General features: G+C 42.3%; 1 protein-coding gene across 5 annotated transcripts in view; it reads left to right on the top strand.

Moving 5' to 3' along the window:
• Nucleotides 1–20,805, top strand: part of GPR50 (G protein-coupled receptor 50) — a 47,012-nt gene extending 26,207 nt beyond the window's left edge. For 3 of the 5 annotated variants that reach the window (XM_079319035.1, XM_079319034.1, XM_079319033.1), the window contains one exon: nt 16,329–20,805. In XM_079319035.1, coding sequence (XP_079175161.1) covers nt 16,329–17,197 — 869 coding nt within the window. In that variant the 3' untranslated portion in view covers nt 17,198–20,805. Of the gene's footprint in view, nt 1–11,699; nt 11,719–16,328 lie in introns of those variants that run through there. The other 2 variants (XR_013776035.1, XM_079319036.1) reach the window with 2 other exon arrangements.
• Nucleotides 20,806–22,503: the final 1,698 nt, after the last annotated feature.

The following is a 22,503-nucleotide window of genomic DNA, read 5'->3' as shown; positions in this document are numbered from 1 at the left end:
GTAAAAATTCAGTCTGGTAAGATTTATTAGTTTAATATTGGAGGGTTTAACCTGATACCAGATTAACATATTCATAGGGTTTTAGGAACTGCTTGGATATTAACTGCTACCTTTAAATCTGAAAACTTTTTAAGGGTGTCGTGTTTCTTCTGCACTAATGACTCAGTCTGATTTGTAAGAGGTTGAATTTCTTTACACGGTGTTTTGAGACTAATTATGAAAGAGAGGAAATGGCACTTAATTTTAAAAAGTTCCCATTTGGTTTAACAGCTGCTGTGAGATCTCTCTTGTCTTTTCGGCTCTGTTTGCCACTTTGGCAGTATGTTTCTTGTTGTCAGAGTCATACAGAGTTTAATGAAGTGCATCACTTTTATCTTCTCCCTACAGCTATTATTTGTTATTTGATATAACTCTGCCTTGTGAGAGTTTTATTCCTGAATAAATGATAAAAGGACAGCTAGGATCAGAAGGCAGTGCTGGCATGAGAGTTTCTGCTTTGTTGCTAACACAGAAGAAGCCATCGCTCTTCTTTTAAAGGATATGTTATGTGACTGAATTTGGGAAAGCCTTTCAACTCCTGAGGGAGCCAAAGCCAGCTTCTTCTGTTTTGCCATTTGCTGCTGCCCTGTCCTAATTAGCAGTTAGACTCCACGCCCTGTGCTCCCAGTGCCAAGACACTGCCTTCAGGCAATCACTTAAAGTTTTTCATTCCAGTGTAGCAAACACTGTGTTTCTCCACTGTGCTCCCAGATGAGGGCAGTGAGACCTGCTGAGTCAGCAGACATGGCCCATGCTCCTTGGGGTTCATCTTCCTCCACCCCAGAGCCAGGGAGATGTGGCAGCCAGAGCTAGGTGATGTGATAGCCTGGGCATGGTGTGACCCTGGGGAGGCTCTTGGGTGGTTCAGGCTGGAGAGTTTGCTGCAAGAGCTGGGCTCTCTTATATTGTGTAAATCTGTTATTGAAGCTGCAAATCCTTGTTCCTGCTAACTTTGATGTTACAAATAACCCCCTGATTCCTTAAGAGTGCATACAGAACTCAGCTGAGCTATTTGAGTATTAGGCATTTCATGTGGTTGTTGTACAGGGGTGATCCTGCTGGGTTGAAGGTGACTCCCATACTCTCAAGATGTTTCTTGAGCTGCCTAAATGAATGTGCAGCCAACACTGGTGTGCTCCCGTGCCTGACAGGGAAATACACACTGTATCACCACATGCTGCCAGCTCTGTTTGGGAAGCAGAGACTATTTGCTGAACTCCACACATTAATGTGCAGAGCTCTCATCCACTGCCAGCAAAGTGCCAAGCAAATTTTTGGATGGAATTTCTGCAAAGCTCTTTGTAATGCACGCTGACCTTGCGTTATGTCTCCCTGGCCTCTCTGTTTCTGTGCTTTTGGGGTTCCCTTTGAAGGAGGACGTGGGCAACATGCTGTGAGTTTTCATTTCCTGCCTGGATATGTCTGTATTCCACTGCTGCTGAGGACTGCAGACCCTCATCCTTTCTAACCCTGCCAGACCAACCCCCTCTTAGAAAAATGTGGAAATTGCAATTACAGAGAGCTCTCAGGGCCTTATGCATACATGCTCAGAGATAGAGATGGATACAATCTCTAATCTAAGGCCTGAGTTTGACCTAAGGCCTTGGAGAAGGCTTGGAAAAATAGAAATCTGAAAGTGAAATAGACATAAAACAAGAATATAAGTTCCTAGTTTAAGTAGAAGCATGTTTTAAGTAATCAGAGATATGCATTATGTAAGCAAAGCAATATGTTAAGTGAGTAAAAGGTTTTGATGTTTAGCAATAAAACCTGTTATAAATTTGGAAGCTTAAGATGTATCAGTGGAGGTTTGTGAACTGTTATATGATTGGTTAAAAAATGACGAATTGTGGTAAAGCTACAAAAAGCAAAGCAGTTAATGATTGGTGTAAGAAGATGTTACCAAGTTTCACAGAAGTATGTGATTGGCTAAAAAACTAACATAAAGCATTGTAACAAAGGCTTAGATGGCTTCTGATATTATGACATTGAATGTAACACCTTTAATGTCTCACCCTTCTATGAAACTGATGCCATGAGGTAATAAACATATTTTAAACAGTCTCTCAGTTGCCCTGGCTCTCTTGATTTTGATCTCCCAATAATTGGTGCTCCACCATGTGAGGAGTGATCTATTTTATTGAGGAATTGCAAAGCCCTGGATGCCTAATTTAGAGGCTGCTGGAATGAAGCAGAAAACCTGTGAATTTTAAGTGTGCCTGAAATGAAGGAGGAATGGACTCTATTTTCTGTTTCTGAAAACTGAGCCCGCTGGTTGTGTCTGGCTGGAGACCATCTAAAGAGGACCTGTGATGAGGTAACAGGTGAGCTTCAGGGAACATGGGATAAGAAATGTACAGGGAACAGAGAGATGTTTATATTTGTTTAAAGCTCTGATAAGAGCTAATTCTCCAAGGTCTTAGGTCAAACCTTGTATGCATCTCTGTCTCTGAGCCTGTATGCACAAGGCCCTGAGAGCTGTCTGTACTTGAAATTCCCACAGAAAAGTATCCTTAATGATATGTGATATTCCTGCCACCTTGAAGATTTCATGGTGGATATATGACATTGGTATTTGTTATAAATACTTCTTCCTAGAAGACCTTGTATTAAGCCCATGCTTAATTTCATCCTTAAAACTTCTCTCACTTTGGAGTTAGTTCATAAACACAATTGCTTTACTGGGAACAGAAAACAACATGAGATTTCAACAATTAAATGAAAAGTAGCAGGGAATCCTAAGGAGGGGAAATGGAGGGTCATAAATGGCTCTGAAGAGACTTGAAGGCAGGAATTAGTATCTTATGCTTAATGAATGACAGCTCTTCAAAAAATGCTGTTAGATAAAGCAATATAGGAGTGGAAGACTTTTCAGAAAGTGCAAAAGGTGAAAGAGGTTTCTCTTTTAGAAATTTAGCAAACAACTGTATCTCTTGTGTCTTGGAGTGACTTTATGATGCTTGTATCCCCAAATCTTCTGTTCTGTTGGTGTTGAATATTGAGTTCTGCAGCTTTTAGACTGGTTCCAGGAGTGAATGGGGGAGAGAAGAGGTGCAGAGTTTGTTTACGGAGACAACACTTGCTCCCCCGCATCCTTCACAAAGGCAGTGCTGTCTGCAGTGAAGAGAGCTCTCTTTGCTTTTGGTTAGTTTTTTCTGGCTAGCTGAGGTGAAAAGGGATCCCCTGGACTGTGTTTTTTCCCTTTTTCCTGGAATTGTTCAAACCTGCTCTGGACTGAAAACCCAGAAGAGCACTGGGAGCTCAGACCTGTGACCCACCAGGGCTGGCCTGGGCCGTGGCATTTCCCACAGGACTGAGAACAGGCTGAGTGAGCCGGGCTGCAGCCCACGGAAGGGACTCTTCCGAGTTTGTCATCTCCTTCAGAGTGATGAGAGGTTTTGCTGTTTGGTGTTGTTCATTTTTGTGCTGGGGAGTGCTCTGCCAGTTAAATAAACAGGTTTTTTTTTTTCCACTACTCTCTGAGGAAATATCTTTCTCCCCTGAACCAGTTGGGGGAAGGACTGCTTGAATCTGTTTCCTAGAGGGACCCCATCAGAGGTTTCCTCCCAAATTTGCCCTAAACCATGACATCTTGTCTTTGGAGAGGATGGCAAATGACAGCATGACCTCTTAAACTGATAAAAATTCCAACACTTCAGGTGCAAAAGGCAGTCTGAAAAGCTATAGCTTTTTCCTTTATTTTTCCCCTGCCAGAGGAAAGATCTCATATTGACTGAAGATTCCAAGTTACTCCTTGTTAGTCCTTTGTTTCTGAGTATACTCAACTAGCACATGCCTAAAGCTTTTTTTTTCTTTTTTTTTAATGGTAGCAGATAGGGTGGAAGGTAGCTTGGATTTGAGTATAGGCAATGTAGTTATAGAAACCATAGAATCATAGATTCATTAAGGTTAGAAGAGAACTCTAAAATCATCAAGTCCAAGCATTATCCCAGCACTGCCATGTTCACCACTAAGCTGTATCCCCCTAGTGACACATTCTCACATTTTTGGAACACTTGAAGGGATGGTGGTTCCATCATTTACCTGGGCAGCTTGTTCCAAGTGAAGAAAGGTTCCTCCTTGTTAGCAATTTGTAAGGGCTGCAGCTGAGGGGGATGATCAGTCGACTTCTGAGGATCCCTTCAGCTCTGTTGTTGCTGATGGGTTTTGTAGTCACACCCTTGGCTATACAAACGTGAAGGTGGGGAGCAGAGTCACCTTTACCAACCACCAACTGGTTTGAAAGGTCCATTTAGAGTTAGCATTAAAGGGTTGCATGTTATCCTCACCTCCTGGGTTCCTGTTGGGAATCGTGATGCTCGAGTTAACACATAACCACTTTGAAGTATGGAGGTGTGGATGTTAAGTAGTTTCAGAGAGAAGAAATGTCTGTGATTTATTTCTTGATGAGAAAAGCTCATTAAGGAGGAAAAAGGAAAGAAGGGGAGATGTTTTAAGGGGACTCTGAAAGCACCATCAATTGATGGTGGTTATACAACTCTAAAAGTAGGCTTGCCCTTATCACTACAGATTCAGGAGTATTCCAGGATTAGGCAATTTAGCTAAATACATCAGAGTTTGTCTTATGTGGATGGCCTATTTTTTAAGCATCTTTTATTCTTTCTTGGGTTTTTGGTTTTTTGTTGTTGTTGTGGGTTTTTTTGTTTTTTTGTTTTTTTAGGACAAAACAATAGTTTGTGTAAGATCAGAATCCAGCAATGCTCTTCCATTGGAAGCTGTTAGCTGTAAAGCAAAGTGTCTGCCAGCCTCATCAAGTATTATCCATAGGTGTGAGATCTGCCCTTGAATGTGTATATTGCTGTCTGTGAGTCTGAGTACTTACTTGCTTCAGTAATTTACATGTCACTGGATTTGCTTTCAAGCCATTGGATATTATCCAGCACTAGGCTCCCATTTCAATCAGTGTTAGGCACCCACTCAAACCATTTGTTCACACAGGCTCATGTTGGAACACGTTTATTCTGAACTTTACTGCAAAAACATCTTTTCTCCTTTTGTATACCCACACATTGAACCTCAATGTTTTGTAAGTCATTAGGAAAATAACAGAAGCAGATGCCATCCAGCAATATATTTGGGACTCCCTACATGTTTCTCATATCATTGGTAGTTTCTTGTCGTTCATCCTGTACCCAGGCTTTACATGAGTTCTGTAAACCCTGTGGAATATCTAGAGTGAAACTTTTGCTGATGTTCTGGGAAACACTGGTTTTGGACTCCTTTCTGGGAAAATGAGGGCATGATAGTTTGTTTTTTTTTTCATTTTCCAGTGTCATTATATTCTTACTGAACTAACTTTAACTGTTTGTATTGGACTTCTGCCTGTGTAATTTATCAAAGTCCCTAAAATGTTTCCAGGTGAAAGTAACTCTCCATTTCCAGTGGGATTAGTAAATAGTTATGAATGAACCAGGAGGTCCAGAACATACTTTCTTTTACTTTATTTTTTCCTTCTTGCATGCACTGTGTCTCTTACAGTTCATATAGTCTTAGTGCTCTTTCTTTGCCTGTCTGTTTTGTAAGGAGTATTGCTCCTCTTCCTAGCAGATTGTGAAAGTTGGATAAACAGTGCTTCAGTGCTTCAAGATATTGCCAGGAACCTTTTTCATTACCTTTTTCATGCTGCATTCCTGTCCCTCACAGCACCATTTCTCTTCCAGCCTAATCTCCACTGTGTATGTGTACTGTGGCTGTACCTGCTTCATACCAGGTTCAGCATGAGGCCACAGGAGGAAAAAACATGGGCTCTATGAAATTCTATGATCTAAATCTAGCCCATAGGGCTTTTTTGTTTGCATATGTTAAGGTCTTCCAAAGAAAAGCCAATCTATTGCAGTGCAGCACTCCTTGTAAGGCAAACCAGGACTGTGCTGTATCCCACAACTAGGTTTGGAAATAATTTGTATCCAGTTTGTTTCTTTTTACGGAGTCTAGTGGTAAATGCTGTGCAGAAGCACAGGTGATTATCACCCCGCTTACTACCCTAACACCCAAGCCTTCATTTAGGTAACAACATAGAATTGGTTCAGAATGAGTTAAACACTAAATGGCTTTCATCAATGGAAACATTTTTGCATGATGACTATTTCTTAAGTAGCTTCATCATTTCCATATGTAATTCTCTACCTCCATTCCCACCAATTGAGCAGGAAGAGCTGGGACTGGAGAGAGACTCATCCCTGGTATGTCAAGGCTGGGAGGTCAAGACAAGTTGTTAATTGTGGCAGGGTAGCATCTGTTCCTTTGCAGTGGATGTCCGTGATGATGAGGCACAAGGAGGAACATAAGCTCCTGGGCTCAGCTGTGGTGGTTCAGCAGGGCTCTCCAGGGCAGTCAGCAAGATTTTTAACACTAAAATGAGCTGTGTGTTCATATCTGACTGTGTGCTCTGCCTGACAGCTGCCTAGGAATTGGTTGCTTACACACAGCCCCATTCTGGGAACACACTTTGACCAACACCAATAGCAAAAGAGTGTTACTAAGTCTATTAAGCCTGAGTTGACATATTTTTTTCTGGGATAGTAACAGATGGCAAATGGTGGCGGTACAGCTGCTGGGATGGGGAGAGGATGGATGTTCGTTTGTCATTTCACTGGATGCTGGCAATAATTCATATTTATGTTTATACAGGGTCTTTCCTCTTTGAGAGCACTTTACAAACCAGATGATAAATAATGGGCCTGATGTTAATATGGGCTGGTAGAGTTCATCCCTGTGCCCATGTGGCCAGTGTGATAGGGCAAACATAAGCTCATTGGCCTGTGTTTCCTACTCTCCTGGTTTCAAGGACAATGTCTGCTGATAAAGGCAGAAGTTTTTCTTTGAAATAGAGACTTTCATTCCACTCCCTCCAAGTATTATAATTGTTTGAATAAAGAACTCTGAGGCAGAGATAAGGGGGTAGGAATAACAGCTCTTTTACTAATATATCTAACCGTACAAGCAGAAACAACAGCAGTTGTTAAAATTGCTAACAGAACAGAACAGATAACTCGGTGTCAGTCCCTTTAGCTGCAGGCACACTGTCTCTGTGCTCGGTCCCAGCCCGGAGCTGCCGAGGGCAGGCGGGAGCGCAGGCGGGAGGGGCGGCAGCGGCCACGCCGGTCTCGGTGGGAACGGGCTGGAGCGGCGGCTCCTCGCTCACCGTGTGTGTCCGGGGGATCAGCTGTGTCTGCAGAGGCAGGAGGCTGGAACGGGGCAGATGCAGGGCAGGTGATCACAGAGGGTCTGGCTCTCCTGTGTTCCACAGCAGGGGCTGCAGATGGGGCGTCCTGATCCGAGCTCGCTGCAAACACGAGTCCCCTCTGGGAGCCGCTGCCACCGACCCCTTTTGTCTGGAGTCATCAGAGATCCTGGGTGTAACCTGGCCAGCTCCATTGGCATGATAATGGGAAAAATTCTTCATATTGAAACAGTAATAGAAAAACAATCAACCCCCAACACCTACACAGCCTGGATGTAGATGAGGCAGGTGTTTTATATAACTTAGTGCCACTCAGCAGGGATTTCAGGCAGAAAAGGAGGGTAAACAGCTGGAATACAGGTGGTATCACTGGTATTTAGAGTGTCAGGTGCTAGTTTGGGTACCTGGGCTTACCTCTGTCCATTTGGAGTTTTGTGTAGGCTTCCCAAAGGCATCTGTGTCCCACAGGAGCTGCCTTATGGAGTATGTCGCCACTAGCCATGCTGTCCTTGCAGACACGGCAGCTGAGGCTCTGCAGATCACCTGGCACTAACAAAGGTGCTGAGGCTTCCTCTCACTCTGTGGAAGTTGGGGAATGGCCCCAAAGGCCTCTTGACTCCAACACTTAATCTCCATCAGCCTTGCTGGGATGTGCTGTAAAGGCAGGCAGTATTTCCAGGCCCATTTTTAGTCCAAGAATTTGGAATTGATACAAGAAGGAATCAAGATTTTGTGTGGATTGGCTCACTATCTCACAGTGTTGAGTTTGGTGGATATAACAGTGAAATGACAGAAATCAGGGGCTCATAACCAGAAAGGGCACCTTTTAGCACTTCTTTTGTATTTATTAGGAGCTGGATCAAGACCACTACTTACTCCTTCTCCATTACTTGCAGGTTCATAATTGCACCCAGGAAAAATACCACACTAGCAAGAGCTAAGTTTACAAATCCTTAAGAATTACAGCATTGTGGTTTTTCCTCATGCAAAGGGTCAGAACTTCCAGGAAAACACAGGAAGAAGTCTTTAAAAGGAGTTTAAATGAATATTAAATGGTATTTTAGAAACTTAAAAAATGTTGCAGGTAGATAAAACGTCAACTTTATATAATTTTTTGTTTCTTGATACTATATCCAGATCACCTTTTTAGGGAGGAGTGCCCAAGGTGAGCAGAATGTATTAGGATTAATGGGTAAGAACATTTGGAAACTTGCCAAACACTGTTTACTTAGGATGGTGTAAAAACTTACTTTTCCTTATAAAGTATTTGCAATTCTGAAGATAAGGAATTTGCTCTGCATTGGTACCAAAAGAAGGCTGACCACTTTTTAAAGGGTTCAGAAGAAGGCATAATTAAATAATTTTTATTCATTTGAAAGTGAATGTCCAGCTACCATTTGTGTAGCAGCAACAGAAAAATCCTCCCCTTTACATTGCTTCCAGTGTAAAGGTAAGTGATACAAGGAAAGATACGAAATCATGATAATAGGTCTGCTCTCCAATTTTTAGTTCATTTCCATAGAACTCCTGAGCTCAGCTAAGGCTGTGAATCTGGCTGATCTTAGCCAAATGAAAGTTATCAATCTCTGGGGTGTGAACACTGCCAACAATTGCCCTTGTCTGCATTCACTTAGAGTGGCTGAAAGCATGACTCAAGTATGGTTTTGGTAGCAAGACAATTATAAAGTCATGACTTAAAAGTCTAAAATCCAGTAATCCAGTCCTTCACCTGGCAGTGCAAGCAATTCTTTATCCATCAGCTAAGATAATATATGGTGCATAACAAATGTAATTGAAGCTCTGTATGTCTGGTCCTCCCAGTGTTTACTATGCCAAAGTTCTGGCACAAGGCAGGGAGTAGCTCTAAGTGCCCAGTCTTCCCATAGGGAATGATGCCAGCAAATCAGATAATAGTTGGTAGCCCATAGCATACTGCTGTTTTCTGGCTTCATAGTTGTGCTGAGAGATCTCAAAGGACTGTTTTCAGGAGTTAAATTATTCTGGAGTTTAATGCATGTTTTTAAGGCTTTCATAATATCCTTAAATTGGATACTTCCACATTGTCTAATCTTAAATCCTAAGAATGCTGCGGGTTGGCAATTCCTCCTGCCCTTTTTTGTTATTATCCTCTTTATCATTTTATGCAGCACAATCAGGTTTTGAGAGCTGCTGACAGCCCAACTGCACTGTCTTAACTGCAGGAAACCACACTTTATCCCCCTCATGCTAATGGAGTAATAGTAACAGATAATTAATTGAATGCTTTTTCCTTTCTTTTATTTATTCCTTTCTTTGAACATACTCCTTAAGTACACAAATAAAATCCTCAATTAAAATTTATGGATTAATGAATTGAACAAATATTTTTCTTCTTTTTAGCTTTTTCTTTTTTTCCTGGATCTCAGTGAGAATTTTGCTGATTTTCACTTGTGCTCCCCTGTCAAACATTTTCAGTTGTCAAAATGGGTAAGTATACACTGGGCTGTCATGTGGACACGTCAGATGCTTATCAGAATGGTGAAAAGAGATGGCAACAGGGTTTCCTGCTGTGTCATTGTATGTGGTGGTCATACTGCCCTGGAAGCCAGGAGTTTGTAAGGATCAGTGCAATGAGTCACACTCCCCTCCCTAATGCACTTTGATGGGGTAAATACTGTCTACCCCAGGAATGACCCTCTAGAGTTCATGACCTAAAAAATGCTTGTCAGAGTGAGGGCTGCAGGCTCAGCATCCCTCAACACCACAGCATGGTCATCCACTTAATTACAGCAGTACATGATCACTATGATTGCACACTCTCAGTGGTATCTTTATGTCATAAAAAGTTATGTCATAACATTTCTAAGCATTTTCTATGAGCTGCCACTTAATTTGCAGAACCAAGGAGACACTTCACCTCTGCAGGCTGGTGGATAGTGACATATAACCAATCAGCAAGTGGCAGGTAAAAACAAACAGGAAAAAGGCTATCACAGCTAATAAAGAGTCGTGTTGCTTGCTGAATAAACCTTTTCATGACTTTATTTTTTTGCTTAGATCAAATAGTTCATTTTGTTTCTGTTTTGCAATGAGCATAAGCTTTGTAGGGTTAAACACAGAGTATTAATATTATGGCAAGTGGTCATCAGAGGCTTGGTTTGCAGTCATGGCCTGTTAAATTGTTTACTGCACCTCATTATATATGTTTCTGAGGCTGATGTGTGTCTTAAATCCCATTTATCTATAAGACCTGAGTCTGTTGATTTTTTCATAAAACCTAAATGAACAAACATAAAGTTTAAGATTCTCTTTATTACAAGTTGTGTTTTACAGTATAATTATAGTAGCAAGAAGTCACTGCAAACATACCAGTTGCATCAACAATCTTTCAGCATTTTGTTTAATATCTTCATTGATGACCTGTATAAGGAGATTGAGTCCACTATCAGTGAATTTGCAGACACACCAAGCTGGGAGCATGTGCCAATCTGTTGGAGGATAGGAGGACTCTGCAAAGGGACTTGGACCGACTGAATAGACTGGCCGAGTCCAATAACATGAAATTTAAGTCCAAGTGCCACTTTGGCCACAACAACCCCCTTGCAGCACTACAGGCTGGGGACAGAGTGGCTGAACAATGCCCAGGTAGAAAGGGACCCAAGGGTACTGGTCAACCAACTGAACATGAGCCAGCAGTGTGCCAAAAAGGCCAGTGGCATCCTGGCCTGTATCAGGAGTAGTGTAGACAGAACCTGGGAAGTAATTCTTCTCTGTATTCAGCACTGAATCTGCACCCTGTGTGCTGTGTCCAGTTCTGGGCCCCTCGTCAGTTTAGGAAGGATGTTGAGATGCTTGAACACATCCAGAGAAGGGCAACAAGGCTGGCGAAGGGCCTGGAACACAAACTCTGTGAAGAATGACTGAGGGAGCTGGGGTTGTTTAGCCTGGAGAAAAGGAGACTCAGAGGTGACCTTATCACTCTCTACAACTTCCTGAAAGGTGGGTGTAGTAAGGTGAGGGTTGGTCTCTTTCTCCAGGCAACAACTGACAGAATGAGAGGACAGTCTTAAGCTGCACCAAGGGAGATTTAGGCTAGGTGTTAGATAGAAATTCTTCACTGGAAGAGTGGTTGCACACTGGAATCATCTGCCCAGGGAGGTTGTGGAGTCACCGTCCCTAGAGGTGTTTAAAATAAGACTGGATGTGGCACTCAGTGCCATGGTTTAGTTGATGAGGAGGTGTTAGGTCATAGGTTGGACCAGAATGATCTTAAAGGTCTTTTCCAACCTAGTTCCTTCTGGGATTCTGTAATCTGTTATTGTGTATCTTAGCACATTTTTATCAATACAGATTTTTAGACCTGCTTTTCTGTAGCAGTCAGTTATCAGGCAGAAGCTGGACAGGCACCAGCGTCTGATCTCACTGCTGGGAAGAGGTTGGAACAGCAAGGTGACTGGTCATGCAGTGAGCCCCATGCTCATCCATTGTGCTCATGGGTCAGCTTCTTACTTGCTGCCTTTGAAGCTATTGTGTGTGGTTTTGTTTGTCTCAGAATGCTGTTCTGGGCACTATCTATTTGGGAGCAACTCAAATCCCTGCACAGAGGGTGGGATGAAGCAGCAGCCTGGACAGGCTCACTTGGAACTTGACTCAGTTGTTCCAAGTGAGCAGAAGTTGATGAACAACTGTCTTTCTGCTTTGGTGCAAATCCTGTCACTCAGGACAATTCAGTTTCAGCATTGGGTGTACAGGTAACAGTGCTAACTTCAGGTTTCATTGAGCATCTCTTATCTTGTTCACCTAAAGGAAACAGTTTTATAGTTCTGTAATACTTCAGCAAGGAATGTAAAATAACTTCACATGACTGATAAAAACCCAAGAGGTTTGTGTGTTTGGGCATTTTGAGATGTACAAAAAGTGGCAATTTTCAGAAAATACTTTGTCTCCTTCTCCCCCTCTCACCTGTTTGGTTTTGGGTTCAGGGTATGTAAACCATAGCCTGTAAAGGACAGCCCACAGCTGCTGTGTGGGAAAAGTAGGGAGAGGCTGGATCTGTGCAACTGGAGCTTGGACACCAGGGGATTTCCAACAGCCTCTTGAGGCAAGCAATGCCAGTGACCCTGGTGTTTGTACAGTGATGCTCAGCTAATCTCTGTAGAACAATACCTGTTTGGATGAAAGTCAGGTGTTGTTGTGGCAGTCTGCCAGTGAAGACTTTTGCGTATGTGGTTTATTGATTTGCAGAATTCATTGAGGTATTTCCACATTTCCTAGAACCAGGACTTGACAATAAGTCCTCAGATAACCTGTGTTGTTGGATAATCCAGGCAGAATGAGAGGTAGGGCCAGGGAGCTGCTGGAGTACAGGAGCAGACTGCTGGAGTGCACAGAAATAGATTTATAGGAGCAGAGGGGGACCTCAAATAAGTACTAGGGCACGAGATGTTCTGGGATAAGTTCCTTTTTGAATCACTTGCACATGCCTATAATCAGCTCTGCAGCTGAGCTTCAGGTTGTTTGGAGTTGTTTGTTTTTGGTTTTTTTTTTGCTAAACAATTGTGGATTACACTGTGAACAATGTATTGTACCTCTATAATCTGTAGTTTTGTGTTGGACTTCTGTAATGTAAAATAATTTATAATTTCTCTGAAAATGTGGACAAGTCTTTATTACCAGTGTTACACTTGCATTTCTCCACCATTCCTGCTTCTTCATGTATGACTCTGTAACTGGTGGATAGAGCACAGTGACATGAGCCAGTTTATACTAAGAAATTTAAAAAGGGATGGAAAATATGAAAGCTAATAAGGAAATATAGTCACATGCCAACAAAGAGAAAGATACATCTGAAAATAGTGTTGCACGAGAAGATAAATTTAAATTGCAGATAAAGCCCTGCTGGTATTATTTATGACTCCTTTGTTTTATAGTGGGAAAATGTAAAAAAAACCCCAGTAATTAAGACCATTGGCAGGAAACTGCTCTTTACCTTTGCTAAAAGCCACATATTAGATGGCTTCCCATTCCACAGTGTATTTGGGAAGGAGGGTTCGACCTCATCCTACAGAGGGAAGGGCACAAGCTGTTGGTGCAGGGCTCAGCACATGGCAGTCTCATAGCAAACCAGGGACTGCAAGACTAAAGCAATGTTTAACTCAAATTACTCCTATTTTAATAATTAGCCAATAGCCAGTTCCCACACTTCGAAGGGCATGTTCTGCTTTGGTGGCATGCAATGTGCCCCCTGTTTTCAGTACTCAGCCATTAAAAATGCACTGATTTCCAGGACTGACCTGCAAGTAGCTGTTTTATGAGTCTGACTTGCCCACCCATCTCACCAGAAGAAAAGGATGAATTTGGGTGCATCCTCACATAAACTGGGAGATGAGTTTGTTTTTGTGAAATAGCACTGAGTGAACCTTTCTGGCTGTATTTCTAGGCACCTAGCACCCTGCACAGGCATAGGTCTGCTGGTGGGTAGGAGAGGTGAGACTGCACCATTGAAGGTACAGAGGGGAGGCCAAGTTTGCTCCCTGAGTGGGGGATATTATTATTTTCTTCATAAAACCATCTCATTTTCTCCCTGCAATGAAGTTGTATCAAAATAATACACACAATACTGTGCTCTTGGATTGAATTCAAACTGTGAAGTTCATCCTGTGGATATTGTTTCTATAGACCTTTTTCCTTATATTTTTACTTCCTTTCAAATATTCAAGTTGGTTAAGAAAGACCAGCAGAAATGGCTTATTTCTTCCAGCAGCTGGCAGTGAAGTGAGACTAGTAATTTTCCCTATGATTTTTCTAAGCTTTGGATTAAATCCACGGATGTAATGTTTTAAGTAGGGAATATTCAGCTTTGTTCTGCTCTGCCTGGTTCAGAACTGGATGTTGAATGTGTCTCTTTCATGCCCAGAAAAGGCAGAGCCTTGCTTTCTGGCTGCCTGTGTATAAATGTGTATCCAAGTAGGACAGGTCTGGTGAACATGGAGAGTTGTGGTTCAGTTAGTGGAGTCTGCCTCCTAATTGGATTGCTGATATCTCTCTGTCTCTGTTTCACTCTGTTGAAAATTGTTTTGGAAAAGGTTTCCAATAGGAAATTCTGGTGCTGGGGGCACTTTTTTTTGTTGAAGTGCATATTTTGTTCAAGTGAATAAAAGTTTTTCTGCAGAAGAGCATTCCCTCTCTGGAGTGCCTGCAGCATCACTAAGCCTGGCCATAGTTGGTTCTGCCCTCGACAATGGGCATAAATGGAATTAATTATATGGGAGATCAGGTTCAGTAACTGAATTTTAAAAGGCTCTCAGTAAGTTATTAAATCAGCAAGAAAGAAGCATTGAGGCCCTGCAGACACAGAAGCTGTGTGCTGTGGTAAACTTGTGTATGTAAAATTTCTATCCAAAAAGATTTTAGCACTTCACATGACCTCTACTAATACTTATTTTTAAATGACAGTCTGTGTCAGCTGCCTCAGCTCCACACTGCCAGGGGCTATTGTCCAGTCTGGACTGCTTTCCGGTCAGCATGAAGTGGCTTGATATGAGCTCTTGACTTGTCTTGATAGTTTTTTTTGGCACAAACATAGCCATGACCCAACTGCAATGGCAATGCAGCCATGCTTTCCAACAGCCCTTGGTTGTCTTTTCCAAGTGCTAAAGCCTGTGACCTGGTTGAATCAAGATGCAAGAGTCCTTTCAGGGATACTACATAAAAAACACCTCTTTATAGTAATTTAAAAAGCATTTATCTTCTCCACTAGACAGCAGGATATGAGGGTTTGAAGAGAGGGCACAGGTCTGGTCAGTTGGGTGGGATGTTACCTGTATCACATAGGGGCACAGGTGTTCACTCCTTAAATGTGTTACATACAACTCTATTCCCTATATATACTCTCTCTATGTGTGTATATATCTGTTACCTAGTAGTATTTTCCTTCGCACAGCTGCAGATACACCTAAAAATTGCAGAGTTAGGAAAACCAACTACTTTTCTCTAGTGTGCTGTCCTCTAACTGAAGTGTTGAGCCCCTGCTGAAATGATACTCATCAAAATGCTGAATATTGACAGATGTCCTCTTCAACATTATAGCTAGTCCTGTAGTTGCACCAGGTCCCACAAGACCTCAGGGTCCTTTTCTTAATGCAATCCTCTATGCTGACTAGCAAAATGAACAGAAAGGCTTTTTGCCTCCCTGAAAATACACCAGATTCATGAAATGAGCAGCAAGTACTTTTAGAAGGTAACTGGTCACCCAGGTCATTGGAGGCTGCTCCTCACAGTGGAGCGGGCAGGTGTTGTCCCACACAATGCAGCATTTTCAATCCAGTAAGGCTTAAAATATTTTATACTTGCAGATACTCTCAAGTCTCTGTTGTAGAGCCTAAATGAACAACCTGCAGCACATACTCTGCAGAGATGGATGACTGCAGCTTATTAATCACTTTCTCTGCCTGGGACCAGACAGTGAAGAAGCGACTGGCCTTCCATATTGAACTGGACTTTAACATTAAAAGAACAGGAAAATACACCAAATAAGATAATCACGTCAAGGCTGGCTGCTCCATTGTTCCTTGAAGAACATACAATCCTTAGCTTGAGCAGTAATGCTAAGGAAATTCTGGTGTATGCATACCTGCATTCATCAGAAATTCTGGTGAATTTCTGCTTTCATGCAAAAGAGCTGCTTTCATGCTTTCATGCAAAAGAACAAAAGAGACCTTTCCTGTGTAACTGCTCTCAGTGAAATGAATAAACCACTGAAAACACAACTTGCCTGCCATACTCCTTTGGCCAATGATAGTCAGAGAGTCAGGCTGGATAATCAACAAGGAGAACAAAATCCTTTTGTCCTACACAGCTTAAAGGACCACAAGTTTCTGACTTCCAAAGGGTAACACTTCTAGTGTAAACTGCTCCTAAGAAGGAAGATGCAGGTCATCCATTGCTTTCACTAGTAGAGCAAAGTCTTACTTTCTAGGGTTTCACATTCCAAGTGGAGAGTGGAGTGAAGCACATAAGAAGACTTAGGCCTAAAGAGGAATTTTAAGTTGCAAGTTGTCCATCTGGAGCTATGCTAACCTCTCATGATCTCTTCTTTTTTTTGTAGGTAACATCTTTGTTGTCAGCTTGTCCATTGCAGACCTTGTGGTTGCAGTTTATCCATACCCTCTGATCTTGAGTGCCATCTTCCACAATGGATGGACCATGGGAAATGTCCACTGCCAGATAAGTGGGTTCCTGATGGGCTTAAGTGTCATTGGGTCCATTTTCAACATCACAGCGATCGCAATCAACCGCTACTGCTATATCTGCCACAGCCTTCGATACGACAAGCTCTTCAACCTGAAGAACACCTGCTGCTATCTCTGCTTGACCTGGATACTCACCGTGGTGGCCATTGTGCCAAACTTCTTTGTTGGCTCTTTGCAGTATGATCCCCGGATTTACTCCTGCACCTTTGCCCAGACGGTGAGCACATCGTACACCATCACGGTGGTGGTGGTTCACTTCATCGTCCCGCTCTCTGTCGTGACATTTTGCTACCTACGGATCTGGATTTTGGTGATTCAAGTCAAGCATCGGGTGAGACAAGACTGCAAGCAGAAACTCAGGGCAACTGACATCCGAAACTTCTTGACTATGTTTGTGGTTTTTGTCCTTTTTGCTGTGTGCTGGGGACCATTAAACTTTATTGGCCTTGCTGTTTCAATTAATCCTTCAAAAGTGCAGCCACACATTCCAGAATGGCTTTTTGTCCTGAGCTATTTTATGGCCTATTTTAACAGCTGCCTCAATGCTGTGATCTATGGGCTTCTTAACCAGAATTTTCGGAAGGAGTACAAAAGGATATTGCTGACACTGTGGTCTCCCAGGCTGCTGTTCATTGATGTGTCCAAGGGTGGGACAGAAGGGATGAAAAGCAAGCATTCTCCAGCCATAACAACCAACAACAACCATGCTGAAATACACCTATGAGTCAAGACAGTACTATTTATTCTGGATTAAGTTGTATATATAATATATAAGAGCCTTTCTAGCTGTGTGCATTGCACAGCTGGTGTTGTCCTCATGCAAGGAAGGAGTCTGCAGCCTTTCATGCTTAACATCGCTGTGACATCAAGGCTTTGAGTAAGGATTTTCAGAATGGAAATAACTGATTTTTTTTTTTTTTTAATAATATGTCATCTTTCACTGCGTGCCTAATTAATTGGTTTGGTTGCTTTTGTTACAAGCATGCCAACACCCAAAAAGGGAAGCATTCAGAGTGCATGTAGAAATGCAGTTATGCTTGAAATGCAACCTTCAAGAGACAGCAAAATTTCCATTTATTATGCGCAAACCTTTTTCCCCTCCCTCTGAATTCTATTTTTCTAGCGTTAACTTAGCCAGAACTGTATCAAATGAAGTGTAAACTGCATGGCTTTTTACATTTTAGGTAGGTAACTGTATTAGCCAGCAGATGTATGTATGGGCATGGTGTGTGTTTCCGTTTTTGTTTCCTCTTAAGGTTTAGGAACTAGCCTGGGCTAGATGTGAGGCAGGCAGAAGCCAGACCAGTGTGCCTGATGCACTCATTTTAATTGACGTTCTACAGACATTAAGTACCATTGCACTCTCCTTCCCAAGTCATGAGTAAGTATGTGATATATGACATAATCTAATTGCAGTAAGATACTTGGAGCCTGATTCTAATTTAGGCAGTATCCTGTCATGGTCAACAGTCATTCCAAACATCTTTCAAAAGTCACTGCTCCATGAACATTGCAATAAAAAGGTGAACATAGCAGAGTCCTGTCTGTGTAATGCAGATTGCAACTTTTAAATTCCAGTAACATTTACACTTGCGGACAAAGGCAGAAGAGGAAGGCAGTGTTTGTTCCAAAAATCCCTCCCTTTGCCCATCACAGAACATGAATTTGCTTATAGAAGAAAAAGTGGAGATTTTTTTCCCGATTTTATTCATGTACAGAACTGTAATTAACTCATGGAGTGGGGAGAGGAAAGCTACTTAAGCATTCTTATGTATCAGTTCTGTTAAAACCTGGGCTGTGCTATCTGTATCATTGGAATCAATGTCATGAAGTGCTGAGGAGGCCAGTATCACATTAGACGTAAGCACATGGGCAAAGATAAGGCTGTTTCTTTAATGGAATATGAAAGGGCTGTGTGTGCGTGAGGGCAGCTGTCTGTAGAGATGACTTCTTTGTTTCCTTAGCTTCATTGTGAATTTATCTCTTTATGGCTTTAAATATGTGGATCCTGCTTTGAAACAATCCCATAAGATCAACAGGTAAGACTCTCCTGGTGCAAGTCTACCCTCAGATTAGCACACCTGCCTTGATGCTGGTGTGCTGGTGGCACAGAGGGAGAGGGGCAGGTCTGAGCCCTGGAGGTCTGATGAGGACAGCAGGCAGCCCTGCCCCTGGTCAGGGACTGCAGTCTTCTCTCTTTGGTTCTAGTCAAAGCAGGACTAGTTCCCAGCACTGAGCCCTGAAAGACCGAGACCAGACTTTGTAGGTGGCTGGAGATGGAGGTGTGTAGGAATTCCCCAAAGCCTGAGCAGGCTGTGTGCCTAATCCTTAGTGCAGACAGTAAGCCATTTGTGCACTGCTTTCTGAAACCAACTTGCTGCTGAATGTCCCTTCTGCTGTTTTTTTTGGGGAAGATGAATTGAGAGAAATAAAGCCCCTTTCTGAAGTGGGCCAAGGAACTTTGCATGCTGCGTTGTCTCCATGTGGATTGAGTGTCTCTGCTGCTTGTGCTGCCTGTGGTGAAGGTCACTGCAGTACGGGGGGCAGCTGCATTTATAGGGTGCCCTGGCACTTAGGAAGTTTCAAACTTGAACATCTCAGCCACTTCAGATGAATGTTGTTTTAAAATGTACTGCAAGCCAGCCTCCCATAATAGGAATCAAACTGAGTTCTGTTTTGGCCTCTTATTCTGCCTCAGCATGGCCAAATAAAGGTATTTGACCCTGAGAAATAACTGTTGTCTGTTCGCCTTCCAGAAAAACCACTCTGGATGAATTCACACCATTCCATGCAAGCAAAATCATTTTGAGTTGAACTTGGATAAGAAAAGCACTGAGGGCACATAACTGCAGGAAGTGTTTGTCCCATCACACAGGGAGATGTCCCGTGTTCCATTACTAGTCTTCAAAGTCAACAGTTAGTTAGAATCATATCAGCAAATAATTTGAAGCATCTAGTGCCAAGTGAAATATACTGCATTAAGACAATTGTGAAGAATCTTATGAAAAATTTGCCAGTTATCTCAAATACCTCAAAACTGGGGTTTCATCTTACATATTCTTTTCTTTTTAACTGAATTTTTAATGAAGGTAATGTGGTATGTTTTTTTATTTATTTTACTCTTTAAGCTTGTATTTGCACTATTTCTTATTCAGGCTTCAAAGTTAACAGCCAGCAAGTATTTGAGCCAAACCAAGTCCAAAGAGGTCCTGAGCAGGAAAGCTGTGAGAATCCCTTCAACACCTGGCAGGAATAGAAGCAGCAGGAGCACGGTAGGGCATCTTCCCAGGATTGACAGGGTCACCACATAACAAAACTATGCAAAAAAACTATATGTTCATCTGCCACAGGGTCTTGAGCCCAGCTCCTGCCCAGGTCTCTGCAGGACATAGGCAAGGTGCCTGCTGTGCTGCAGTGAGTATGAGCAGCTCCTGCAGTGCCCACCCTGCAGGCTGGGATGGGGATGGCTCTGCGGTGGGCGTGGGGTGGCCCTGGCAGCAGATGGAGCACAGCCCTGGCATCACCTGTTCAGAAGGACTCTGAGTGTCCCAGGGCTGGGCAGATTCAGCCACCATGGCTGGAGGCTTGAGCTCAGTCCTCCTGGACCTGAGGTTTGCAATATGAACCGTGGAAAGCAGGGAATGTGGCCTCAAACAGGATGCACTGTGCCGTTTGTTAGCGCTTCGAGAGAGGCAGTGCTTAGGATAGAATGGAGTTTCATATTGACTTATTTCAAAACTACCCAAGCAACTCCTCCTTTTTATGTTAGGAAATTGTTAACAGAGTACAGAGAGTTTATTTTTGTTAACATTTGTTTACAGAAAAAGGGAAGTGTGTTTTAGCTGAGAATTCTGAGTAGTGTCACAGTTTCCCTATGGCAATTTAGCTTTAATCCAAGTTTGAGATTTCAGTTTAAATCACATTCTACCAATTCCACCTGTTTCATATCTGGCCTCAAGTCTCATTGAGATCACATATAAACTAGTCTCAAATCACTTCCTCTGGGTTTGATATGGTGTGTCAAACACCTATTCTAGTCCCAAGCTCTAAAATTGTTGTTGTGGAAACTTATGGAGAGTCAATATTGCTGTGAAGGAATATGAGTCTCTTGCCACAAAGAAATATTTTTGGATGTTGCTAACGAATGTTGTGTCATAAATTTAAGAAAAATGTAACTAATATATTTATATATAAATGTGTATTGTATATGCTGTTTCTATTTTAATGTTTAATTGAGAATCCTTCAGTATACTTTCCTATTGCCATTTTTGTTTATTAAATAGATTAATTCCTTTTACCTGTTAAAAATGCAATAAATCTGCCATTGGACTACTTGCTGATTTTTTTTTTCTCCAATATCAGTTACTTTTTAATAAATATTTGGAACATCAACTTGAGTTTGATTGACTCCCAGAAAGCAGATTGAATTGACAAACATACTTGAGTTCACACATATCTCAGCAGCCCAGCTTGGACCTGGAGGTGAGTGACCCATGGCATCTGAGACCTCTCCTTGGATCCACATGTTTTCTTCCACTTTCCTGTGAGCCAGCTGCCCGCTGCACTCTGGCCTTCTTCATCAGGGAAGAAACTTTCTCCATACAGCCACTGGTCTTCTGATTGTGCACCCCTTTGAGGCCCTTTGTCTTTCTTGTCCCTATCCATGCCTATCCATATGTCTGTCCGTGGAGTGCTATGGAAGCAGAGTTTGTCAGATGCATTTCCTTGCTCTTTCCTGGGAAGGACAGCACAGCTGAGCTGTAAATGGGAGGGTGTGGGTGCCAGGGTGGTTGCAATCAGGGCACAGGGTGGTGTTAGGTTGTTGGGAAGGTATGGGGCAGAGAGGGCTGGGGGCACAGTGAGGGCTGACACACACCTGGTTTCTGTCACAGAGCTTTGTGAGGATACTGTGTGCAAGATGTTCTATTTGTGTTCTTTTACCCACCTCTGTTTGGGGTAGGTTTTGCTATACTCATTCAGTTCTTCAGCCAGTAGGTTCTATCCACAGGTTGCACTGATTATATTCCCATGCTGACTGGACTGGAGCTGTTCTGGGGGAGTGTCTCTGCTGGTTGTGGAGCAGGCAATATGGGAGTGTGGATGGGTCCAATTGTGACTGCAGCTTGAGCTCCTGTTTCCTAACCAGATGTCACATACAGCCATGGTGTTCAGATACTAGAGGCTAAGATTATCCAGTAAAACAAAGAACATCCATTAAACCAAAGAATTGCTGAAAAGCCATGAAGCAGACATGCTGAGTGAACAAGGGCTATTCATTCAATGACATCCCCAAGCAGTATTGTTACTTTTTTAGCTATTGTTTTCCAAGGGCACTGGACCTCACCTGCTGCTTCTACAGTGAAGCCTGCAATGCTTTGTGATGTGACATGCAGAAAGCAATGTTTATGATTGTAGCAAATCTCAAAATATCTCTGAGCAGAGCTGCCAGAAAACCCTTTCATGGGCTTGTACCTGCTGTTTCTACCCCGTGTAACAGAATGAATTGAACTGTCAGAAGTGAGACAGTGTTACTTATTTACTTGCTCATCACAAAGTATAGTAACTGAGAGATAAGACAGAGATGTAAAACACAAGAGGTATGATAATTTAATACCAGGAAAAAAATCTCACTCATAGTGACTACTTAGAAATCAGTATTTGTCCTAATGTATTTACCTCCAAGGTTGTAATTTGTAACATGAAACGAGCCAGTGAAGAGCTACTGCATTTGCATTCAGAATTTTATTGAAAAAATGTGAATAACTGGACCTAATGTGTTATTTCTTACCACAAAAACCCTGGTATAAGAAATGCAGAATAAGTTCTTGTAAGAAGTCTGTGACGGGATATGCAGATTTTTTTCATTGGTGATAAAAATCATAAAATACATATAACTCATGAACTACACCTGTGAATAGAAGCTCCATAATATTGTTAACTGAATTTTTGTTTCCTAGTGCTTGTTTATAATATCCATTATTCATGGACTGTAAGAACTGTACAGCAGAGATAGAATTTACAGTACAGGGT

The sequence above is a fragment of the Erithacus rubecula genome (genome assembly GCF_903797595.1).
Source record: "Erithacus rubecula genome assembly, chromosome: 15".
NCBI classification, from domain to species: domain Eukaryota; kingdom Metazoa; phylum Chordata; class Aves; order Passeriformes; family Muscicapidae; genus Erithacus; species Erithacus rubecula.
This window is presented reverse-complemented; position numbering and strand designations above follow the sequence as displayed.